At 41.1% G+C, this 10998-nt stretch overlaps 1 protein-coding gene across 1 annotated transcript in view; it reads left to right on the forward strand.

Moving 5' to 3' along the window:
- Nucleotides 1-9176, forward strand: part of LOC137664662 (SWI/SNF-related matrix-associated actin-dependent regulator of chromatin subfamily A containing DEAD/H box 1-like) — a 28632-nt gene extending 19456 nt beyond the window's left edge. The window contains exons 11-19 of the mRNA XM_068402967.1: nucleotides 1791-1928; nucleotides 2238-2333; nucleotides 3219-3336; nucleotides 3598-3719; nucleotides 4851-5039; nucleotides 5937-6055; nucleotides 6988-7170; nucleotides 7902-8011; nucleotides 8628-9176. Coding sequence (XP_068259068.1) covers nucleotides 1791-1928; nucleotides 2238-2333; nucleotides 3219-3336; nucleotides 3598-3719; nucleotides 4851-5039; nucleotides 5937-6055; nucleotides 6988-7170; nucleotides 7902-8011; nucleotides 8628-8689 — 1137 coding nt within the window. The 3' untranslated portion in view covers nucleotides 8690-9176. The remainder of the gene's footprint in view (nucleotides 1-1790; nucleotides 1929-2237; nucleotides 2334-3218; nucleotides 3337-3597; nucleotides 3720-4850; nucleotides 5040-5936; nucleotides 6056-6987; nucleotides 7171-7901; nucleotides 8012-8627) is intronic.
- The last annotated feature ends 1822 nt before the right edge of the window (nucleotides 9177-10998 follow it).

A 10998-nucleotide genomic window follows, 5' to 3' on the forward strand; every position in this document is an offset into this window, starting at 1 on the left:
CTCTGCATCATCTTCGCAAGATCGTGGCAAACAGGAGAGGTGCCTGAGGAGTGGAGGAAAGCCAATGTCACTCCAGTCTTCAAAAAAGGCAAGAAGGAAGATCCAGCAAACTACAGACCAGTCAGCCTCACCTCCATCCCTGGAAAAATGATGGAGCGGCTCATTCTGGAGGTCATCTCTAAGCACATGGAAAAGAAGGTTATCAGGAGCAGTTAGCATGGATTTACCAAGGGGAAATCATGCTTGACTAACCTGATAGCATTCTATGATGTTGTGACTGAATGCGTAGACGCAGGGAGACCAGTGGATGTAGTCTACCTTGACCTTAGCAAGGCATTTGACACAGTTTCCCATGACATTCTCGTGAGCAAACTCAGGAAGTGTGAGGCAGAAGAACAGACAGATGGATTAAGAACTGGCTACACAATAGAGCCCAGAGTGGTAATCAATGGTGCCAAGTCCAGCTGGAGACCTGTAACTAGTGGAGTCCCCCAGGGATCGGTGCTGGGTCCAGTCCTGTTCAACATCTTCATCAACGACCTTGATGAAGGGACAGAGTGTCTTCTCAGCAAGTTTGCTGATGATACAAAGCTGGGAGGTTTGGCTGATACACCTGAAGGCTGTGTGGCCATTCAGCGTGATTTGGACAGACTGGAGAGCTGGGCAAAGAGGAACCTAATGAGGTTCAACAAGAATAAGTGCAGAGTCCTGCACCTGGGAAGGAGTAATAAAATGCACCAGTACAGGTTAGGAGGTGATCTGCTAGAGAGCAGCTCCGTGGAGAAGGACCTTGGAGTCGTGGTGGACAAGTTATCCATGGGACAGCAATGTGCCCTTGTGGCCAAGAAGGCCAATGGTATCCTGGGGTGCATTAAGAAGAGTGTGTCCAGCAGATCGAGGGAGGTCCTCCTCCCCCTCTACTCTACCCTGGTGAGACCTCACCTGGAGCATTGCGTTCAGTTCTGGGCTCCCCAGTTCAAGAGGGACAGAGATCTACTGGAGAGAGTCCAACGGAGGGCTACAAGGACGATTAAGGGACTGGAACACCTGCCTTATGAGGAAAGGTTGAGAGACCTGGGGCTTTTTAGTCTGGAGAAGAGAAGACTGAGAGGAGATCTGATTAATGTGTATAAACATATGGGGGCTGGGTGTCAAGAGGAAAGGGGCAACCTCTTTTCACTTGTGCCCTGCGATAGGAGAAGGAGCAACGGATGCAAACTAGAGCACAGGAAGTTCAACCTCAACACGAGGAAGAACTTCTGTACCATAAGGGTTACAGAGCACTGGAACAGGCTCCCCAGAGAGGTTGTGGAGTCTCCTTCTCTGGAGACTTTCAAGACCCGTCTGGATGCGTTCCTGTGTAACCTACCCTAGATTGGTCCTGCTCTGGCAGGGGGGTTGGACTCGATGATCTCCAGAGGTCCCTTCCAACCCCTAACATTCTATGATTCTATGATATGGGAGCAACAATTAGTACATTAATTTAAAAAAAACCAACCAAACAAGAAAAACGCTAATAGAGCCAGGAAGGCTTTTCTTACGTCTGGATTAGACTTCTTGAATAGTCTTAAATTGATACGTGTTCAGTTCCCCACAGATCTGTAAACCATTTTGTTGAGTTAAACAGGAAATTATTCAATGAGATCTAAATATACTTAAAGCTTAAATAGTTACAATTTAAACCAAGCTCATTTTCTCCGTTCTCCATAGCTGTGTTGTTTCTGCCAATATTAATTTTTAACCTATTCGACTAATGTTTCCCACTGCTGTTTTCCGCTTTGGACAAATAGGCAAAGAATCGCTTACTGCTAACGGGGACTCCGGTTCAAAATAACCTGTTGGAATTGATGTCCCTCTTGAATTTTGTCATGCCGTGTATGTTCAGCAGGAGCACAAGAGAAGTCCGAAGGATGTTCTCTTCAAAAGCAGTAAGTATTATATATTCTCTTCTTGAAAATAACTTTTTTTGTTAGGACGCTGATGTTGCTTTATCACTTCTGGTTTATATTGGTATCTTACGGAAACAGGTAGTGTGATTATGAAAATCTAGAAAATGAAACAATGAAATAAACCTTTTAATGTAAAAATGTGTCATAACAGGGTATCTCAGAACACTAATGGTCCTGTTAGATCTGTCTGTTGTGGCTGAGTTTTTCATGAAGTTAGAATAGTTAAGGCAGCATTGGTACAGCTGAAAACTTCATGCTGTAATTGAATTCTTGCAATATTTTCCTTAGAAGAGTGCTGAAGCACAAAGCATATATGAAAAGGAGAGGATTGTACATGCAAAGCAGATAATAAAACCATTCATCTTGAGAAGAATAAAAGATGAGGTAATGTTTTATCTTTCAAATAATGGCTTCATATTATCAAAAGGCCTGATAGTCTTTGAGACTAACAGTAGAATTTAATGTCAAATCTTATCACTGCTAGTTCTACCTGTTTGTCTGGGAAGAGCAAGAAACTTAAGCTATCTTTCATCTTTTAGGAGTTTGCAAGTAAAAATGTGAGCTGTTGCAGCTTTGGGTTTTGATGCTCATTATTTGCTGACTGTTTACAGTTGGGAAATTTAGTTAGGAGAGATCACGGAAAGATGTTTCAGTGCACTGCTAAGCGGTGAGAGGTGAGAAATCCTCCACATTAACCACAAAAATATTTGTGACTTGAGAGTAGTGATGTTTTATTTTAACTGAAAGGATTAAGATTAAGGCAGTGAATGTGCATGTGTGTATTTGTGCATATGTATGACTAGAAATGTGCGTTTTAAGTTATTTTGGTGTCTTCAAAATGTTTCTCTTTCATTCTAAAATCCAAACCCTATTTAAATTCTTCTATTTAGAATTGCATAGATAAAAGAAAGGAAAACTTAGTAGTGATCCGAAAAATGTTTCTGTGCACTTGCATACTTAGTAGTCATTGGCTTGAAGGGGGTATCTCTGACTAGCAGGAGTGTAGGTTCCAGGTATTGCATGTATTATTATTTCATGTGGTTTTGGAGTGTCCAGAGCATGTTACTTGTTGGGGGGAGTGATGTATAATGCAAAACGAGTTCTGAGTTTGTAAGTCGAACTGCTGACTCAGCAAAGTTGCAGCCAATGAAAGGAGTTGGGATGGGGAGAATGAACAGAGAAGCTTAAAAGCAGGCTTGTAAGATAGTATAGAATTACTGACCACTCACTACAGTACAGTTTTTACCCGGTATGTTTTTATTTTGTCAGGTCCTTAAACAACTACCTCCCAAAAAATATTTCATTGAATTATGCGCCATGTCTGAGAAACAGGAACAACTATACTGTGATCTCTTAAAGAACGTCAAGAAAACTGTTAACAGTAATGGTATGTGAGGGTCTCGTTTACTTTTGCTGGATTTTTCTCATGCCCAGACATGTGTCGAATGTGACTACAAAGCCCTTGCTTTGTAGAAATGTCTCACGCTCATAAACTGATTATATCCCTTCTATGAATTTTTCCAAAGTTCAGGTAATAGTTGAAATGTCAAATTCAATCCTTAGAAATAAAGTTCCTCTGAGAGATAAAGATGCGTCAGATAGGCATCTATGTACTGCTTCTGAATAGACCTTATTTCTTTGTTTACAGAGAAAAACTCTGATATGGGAAATGTAATGATGCAACTTAGAAAAATGGCTAATCACCCTCTCTTGCACCGTCAGTATTACACAGATGACAAGCTCAGGACAATGTCCATGCTTATGCTCAAGGTAAGGTGATGAGATTCAGAAGCAATCCTTAATTTCTCAGAATTTTTAATGCAACTTAAATAGATTTTGTTTTTTAATTGTCAGTCCTCTGGTCAAGAGCGTGTCTTTGCAAAACTTAATTTATTGTGGCTTTTTTTTATTTCTCTGCATCTATCCAGTGCTCTAATCAAGCTCTGTCTGTGTTTAACACTGGTGGGCTTTTTTTGTATCAGATATTAGAAGGGAGCGAACAGTTGTGGGACTGCAGTCATCTCCTGTTCATTAGCTCCCACTTAACACCTCATCCCTTCAGCCCAAAATTTAAAACCAAAGTACTTATGAAAAAAATCCTGGGTGGGCACTTGAGTTTACTAGTATTTTCTGAGTAGCAAGAAATCGAGGCTGTACAGAAGTAAAACAAGAAAGGCGTAAGTATTGAACTGTGGAGGATTATTTTTTTAATTTGGGTGGGGTTAATGCCTGTGGAGTTGGGGGAAAATTGTTGCTTCTTTCTGAAGTATAAAAAAACCCTGAATGTGCAGCAGGTCCTCTAAGAAAGTTACAGCTGGCTTTGAATATCTGCAGCTTTGTTTTAGAATAAAGCCAGTCAAGGCTGGGGGGAAGGGAAGAAGTCACCCGTTGGTTTATGGAGGATTTTTGTCCCTTGTTATTCCTACTCATACCATCGTACTCTCCAGATGTGGCTTTTCTTTTCCTCTTTCTTCCAGGCATGACATCCCTCTACCCACCCTACATCTTGGGCAGGGCTTCCCATGTCTTCTACCATCTTTCCAAGGATTGGACCTCCCTTTTAGGGAATGTTTCTTCAGGGGAAGAGGTCTGATTCAGGGGTCAAAGGTCATAGGGCTTGATGGGAACTAGGTAATTTTTATGGAGGTTGAGCATATTCTTCTTAGTTTTTGGTTCTTGTAAAAGCTAAATTGCAAAGTAATGATCCTCTACTATAAACCTGGGGTGGCAGTGTTCATCTTTTGTTGCTTGCATGAGGCACGCTCTGGCATTTGCCCATGTCTAGTCGTGCTACTTTGTTCTTTCAGAAACTTTGGGTGTTATTGTGTGGTGTTTCTGTTTTTTCCTGTCTGTCTGGCGAGATTGTGTATTGCATTATTTGCCTTCATTTTTTGCTAACAGGAACCCACCCATTACGATGCTAACCCTGACCTTATCCTTGAAGATATGACGGTAATGACAGATTTTGAGCTGCATTTGCTTTCTAAGCAATATTCTCACATCAATGACTTCAAGTTAGAGATGGATCAGATCTTGGATTCTGGCAAGTTTAGAGCGCTGGAACGCATTCTCTCCGACCTTAAAGAGAAGGTTGGTACTCGAGATGGTTGACTCATCTTTTCCTGTCCATCTAAAGGGTGGCTCTAAATAACGGGTTAAATTAACGTCTGCTGGCTGTATGTGCAACCCAGTTGCTGTTTTGTGGAGTATTACAATGTGATTTAGTGCATGTGCAGTATTGCAAAGCAATACTTAGAGCTTTTAATGTGCAGTCCTGCCTCCACAGGTCACCTTAGAGACAGCTGAAATAAGCTTCCCCATTTTTCCAAGTTTTAGAACATTCATCCTGAGTTGACGCTACTTTCTCGATGTACGCAGGGCTAGCGTCATTTTCACAGCTCATGAACTTTGACCTTTTGGCAATTGAATAAGACTGTATTACATAAGAATAATCATGTATGTGTTAAGCCAGTGTAAAGGTAAGAAGAGGTCACTGCTTTGAGTCATAGATTCAAACTGGCTTATTTTACAAATAAGCATGTACCGTAATACTTCAGAGTATCCTGAATTTGCACAAGTGTTCATCTGTTCGATTATTTCAGACAAGAGTGCTACTGCTCTGTATTATATGGAATATAGCTTAAACTTAAGTTGGTAAAGAAAATGTTTTGTTGATGTTTGTAGTGGAGTAGGTCTGTCATTTATGGATTTGATAGGTGATTTCTAGATTGCTTAAGTCCCGTAAGTACAAAGTAAGTAAAAAATTACTGCACTGACAAAAGGTGGGTTAATTCAGCAGAAATACTGGATATGATATCTTCACTGAAAGTCAGTCCTGACTTGATGAAGTTCAGCTTAGTCTTTTAGTTTGGAAAATAGGGATTCGGTCAAAGTAAAATCATGTATTTGCACCAATAAAGTATTTGTGTAGTTTGTTATCTGTAATGGACGTGTTTTAAAGCTTTTGTTTTGCTTTGTCATTTCCAGGGTGACAGAGTTGTATTGTTTAGCCAGTTTACTATGGTGCTGGATATCTTGGAAGTTTTCCTAGAACACCACCAACATAGATATATTAGGTTGGATGGAAAAACACCCATTTCTGATCGGTATGTGGCTCTTTTGCTGAAGATGAGAGAGAAAAAAATGAATGTGTGCATGGCGGGGGGGGAGGTGACTTAAACCCCTTACCTTTGTTTTCCAGTGTATAGAATTGTGTGATCACTGGGCATTGACTATAGAAGGGGTTTAATGTTGGATTTCAGATCACCTTAGTAAGGATGAGGCTGAAAGGTGAATTTTGGATGGTCGGGTTACAGTCTTGGCCATTGAAATGGAAACTTGTGTCTTCAGCAGTTCATGGCGTGTTTGATTTGCTTGTGTGTCAGCATGCCATAACAAAAGCTCACCTGTAGATATTCCTTGGAAGTAAAGTAGATCTGTTACAATAGGCAGATAAACCCCTTTGTTTCTCTGGGACAAACCATTTACTCTGTCCTTCACAGCTGAAAATGTTGTAGTGCTTTTCTTGTATTTGAGCTGTGCTGGTTTTCTGCCGTTTCCTGATTTTTTAAAATTTTTTTTTAGATGCTCTTCCCTTCGTTTCAAAAGCCTGTCATTCTTGCTGTGGTGTTACTTCCCACTTAGAGTTGAAATCTGTTACTTTCCTTGTATGTGCAATTAGTACAGAAGAGAGTCATGAAGCTAAATTCCTCCCTCCCCCCACCCCCGTTTGTTTCATGTACTTCAGTCTTCCCTCGTCCTCCAACTTGCTCTTTGTATTCTATGATCACCCAAAATCTTTTTGCAAGCCTCTTTTCGTTCCTTGCTATCGATCTGTCACTCTGAGTATGTTTCTCTGGTCACTGCTGAGGACTGTTGGTACCCTTTTTCCTTCTGCGTAACGTCTGTACTTTTGACGTGCTTTGCAATGCCACTGTCCTCCCTTTCAAAAGATCATCATCTCAACTTCTGTATTCGACTCGGGAGCCAGTGTGGTGTTTTCTCCAAGGACTGATGCATGTTTTCTTGTGTTCTGCAGAATACACCTAATAGATCAGTTCAATACAGATATGGGTCTATTTGTATTCCTCCTGACAACCAAAGCTGGCGGTTTAGGAATTAATCTGACCTTGGCAAATGTTGTCATTCTGCATGATATTGACTGCAACCCTTACAATGACAAGCAAGCAGAAGACCGATGCCATAGAGTAGGTCAAACAAGGTAAGACTTTTTAATGACAATGCTTGGCTTTTCTTGGAGGCAGGGTCTCAAAGGAGGCTAACAAGACAATGTTTTATGATTAAAATTTCCATTTTAAGCAGAGACTTGCATAAACCGTGTCTGGGTTGTGTGGGATATAGGTAATTTTAATTGTCTCCGTCTGTGTTGCTGCCAAAAGAAGCCTTATTTACATTCTTCTCCTTTCTCCAGTTCTCTATAACTCTCGAATTCTCTGTAATTCTCAAATTTCTGGTGCTAGGAACTATTTCAAGGCAGATCTGAAGTCTCTGGGTTTGTTTGGCAAAGCTGTTTGTTCTCTTCAGGAGACTTGTAAGCTCTGAAGTGCCACCCTGTCATAAGAGTGAACCCATGGACTGTTTTAGAGTCCTCCATCAGAATAAGCTAGCCTGAGCAATAGAATATGTTTAATAACTGGTAATTCAAGTGTAGTATGGGATGAGGTGGACGTTGAGTTGTTTCTATTAACGGAGTTTTTTGTGACCGTCCAGACTTTGCGGTGGCTGGGAGTGCAGGAGAAAACAAGCTTTCTGGCAGTACAGAGCACAGTTGGTCCCGACAGAAAAACTAGCAGCTCTTTGTATTGCCCTTTTGTTCATTTCCTCCTTCCTGTTTTAAACCACTGCCAGCTGAGCAAAGGCACAGCATCCTCCCCTTGTGCACTAATCCAAAGAAACTATTAAAATGAATTTATCCTATTTTGTGCTTTCCAGAGAGGTAAAAGTCATAAAGCTAATCAGTAAGGGGACTATTGAAGAATCCATGCTGAAAATCAGCCAGCAGAAACTGAAGTTAGAAGAAGATATGACTGCAGCAGATGCAGGTAAGTCTCTTGCCCACAATGATGTCCACTTAAGTGAATTAAGGTAAGAGTAAGAGGGGAAGTTCAGAAGGAAAGGCTGGTTTCTGACCCCTGCCTTCCTGCACTGGCCAGGTACTGAAACAAATTCCTGAAGCCGTGTGCTATGTTTTTACGCTGAGGGTGGTGAGACACAGGCACAGGCTGCCCAGAGAGGTGGGAGATGCCCCATCCTTGGGAAGATTCAAGGTCAGGTTGGACAGATCTCTGAGCAACCTGATGGAGTTGAAGATGTCCCTGCCCATGGCAGGGGGTTGGACTAGATGACCTTTAAAGGTCCCTTCCAACCCAAACCATTCTATGATTCTGTGATTCTGTGAAGGTTGCTGCAATATATTATTCTGAAAAAAACAAGGTTCTGGATGCAGACAAGCCTTTTTTTTTTTTGTCATGTTAAACTACAAAGATGTATTTGTGCTGATTATTGTTTGGTTAGACAGGAAGTGCCCTCTGAGTCTGACCCACAAATCAATGACAGACTCATACAAGTAGAGGATTTTGTATAGTTTTGAGAAGCTAGACTTCTGTCTGTCTATGTGAAATATTTTGAGCTGTACTAACGCTTGTTTTTATTCCTCAGGAGAAGAAGGAACCGTTCCATCAGATATAGCGACACTACTAAAAGCTTCATTAGGCCTCTAAAAGGTAAATACGTTGTGGAATTCAAGGAAGAAAGGTGATGTTGTACCCCAAAGGCTCTTAAGTTACTGATGACCATGAGTTTTATGAACATTTGTAACTTTTTATAGTTTCTTTATTGTATTCCTCATGGTATTGAAAATTTTTAACACCGATAGCATTGTTCTGATGCTTAAAAACAAAAATGGCCCAAATGTGCCAATATCGGATGCTGAATAAACATAATTTTACTTTTCAAAACAGGGACCTAAGTAGTACTTGTTTTAACAAATGTGCTACTGCTTAAGATTTGTCAGTATTTTTTTAATTATTTCTACCTCCAAGTACATATCTAAAAACTGTCTGTTTCACTGGATTACACGGGTAGATTTTTTTTAAATGTGCCTTATTTGACAATGCTCGAGTCTGTTTCTGCTTGTTTTGGTTCATTTGCTGTACTGTACTGGTTTTGTACCAACTTGTTCAAATAAAATTCCATAGATTAACAAAATGTTTTCATTTTGTGGTTATTTGTGGGGGTGGAGGGGAGTGTGATAACTTGCATGTTATAAATCCAATAGGCAGCTTTCAAACTAGCTGAAATGTTCCATTTGAACTGACTTGGCTTTATCCAGCATTAGTTAATTACTAATGTTTCATTATACTCTGATCACAGTTGTGTTAGGATATTGATTATAAAAACAGGATTCCTGCCAAATGAAACTTTCCAGCCAGGTTGCAATTTTTTCGTCAGACCTTGGTGTAGACACCAGATGTGCACTCTGCCAGTGGAGCGCCCTAAACACAAAGCTTGTGTCTTGCTCTCTTCTTGAAGTTTCAGTGAATTTTGAATTCATCTCAGTGAAATGAAGAGCTTCAGTGGTATCAGTGATGAGGTGCCTCCACCTGAAGTTTATGATCTGCTGGCAAGGATGTGAGTTGAGGAGGTAGGAGAGGAGGGTGTCTGTTTCCCCGGACAGAGGAAAAGACTGAAATTTGGTCTTTTGAACTCAGAGTACTTAAGATTCAGACTGCTGCTTTTTTAGAAGCTGGGGGAAGGCAAAGTATGGGGAAGTCCTTATTGCCCCTGCCCTCTGCTAAAGCCTCAGCTGCTGTATGCTCTCTGCAGAGCTCAGCAAATCTGTACCAGGCTGAGTCTCTCTGAGGACGGTGTCCCAGAATTCACTCTGGTTTGCAATATGGGCTTGACAGTTAGTTACCACTTTTCTATAGGTTGTTACCACGGTGAGAAGACACTTGTTGCATCTTTTGAAGGAACTTCAACAGTTTTATATGAAGAGTAGGGACGAGGAGCTGGTGTCCATGGTTGCTCAGTGTTTTATTCTGTCTTCAGATACTGCTAGCGATCAGTCAGTGAGGTGATCTGTGAAGTGGGCATCTGTTTTCTTTGGTTTGGTTGTGGCTGTGGGTATTTTTTGCAACTGTACATGATTTCTGCAAGTACAAAATGGATGGAAAATGAAAGCTTTTAAAATGTTTTCAAGGTTTGAACTAAACTTTACTTGGCTTTTACTAGAAATCTTGTGTGGCTGTGCTGCATGTTCCAAAATGCACAGCTGAAAGAGGGTGAAGAAATTATTTTATGGGAAGGGAGAAGGGTAAGAATTGGTTTGTCTATTGTGCCTCTTTAATTCCACCTGTTTTGTTGGACTAAATAGTGGGATTTAACAGACAACCACAAGTGTTGAATGCTGCAGTTAATTAGGTTGTCTGTTTCTGTTGAGCATGATCCTGGCTTAACTCTTATCCCATTGTATTTGCATGTTCTCACCTGTTTGCCTCAAATGTGAAATGAAACAAAATGCCTGACCTGTAGGGTGGTTTGTGTGGTGTTTCAGCCAGGTTAATGCAGCCTGGCTGAGCAGCGGTTACTCCTTAACAATCCTATCCCTAGACCTCTGGGGTCAATATCTGTCTTTAACTGCTATGAAGCTCGTATGTCTTTCTGCCTTTTTTTGTTTATTGTAACTGTTTCTACCCTCTTTAATTGGGGGTCTTAAGAGATTGCAGGGTCACCATCCCTGGAGATATTCAAAAGCCGTCTTGACACAGTCCTGGGCAGCTGGGTCTAGGTGACCCGACTTGAGTGGGTGGTTTGGACCAGATGACCTCCAGAGGTCCCTTCAACCTCAACCATTCTGTGATTCTGTGTCTCTGGTTGGGAAAGATGTACAGGGAGGGGGAAACAAATACAACTACCTGAAGTCTGTTGCTGAAGAAGAGAGGCGAGTGGGAGCTGAAGAAGGAAAAATCTAAAGAACTAGAACAAAGCGTGCAAAGAATTGCAAAGCAGGTGGAGATACCATATTGGA

This window comes from Nyctibius grandis, chromosome 6, assembly GCF_013368605.1.
Source record: "Nyctibius grandis isolate bNycGra1 chromosome 6, bNycGra1.pri, whole genome shotgun sequence".
NCBI lineage: Eukaryota > Metazoa > Chordata > Aves > Nyctibiiformes > Nyctibiidae > Nyctibius > Nyctibius grandis.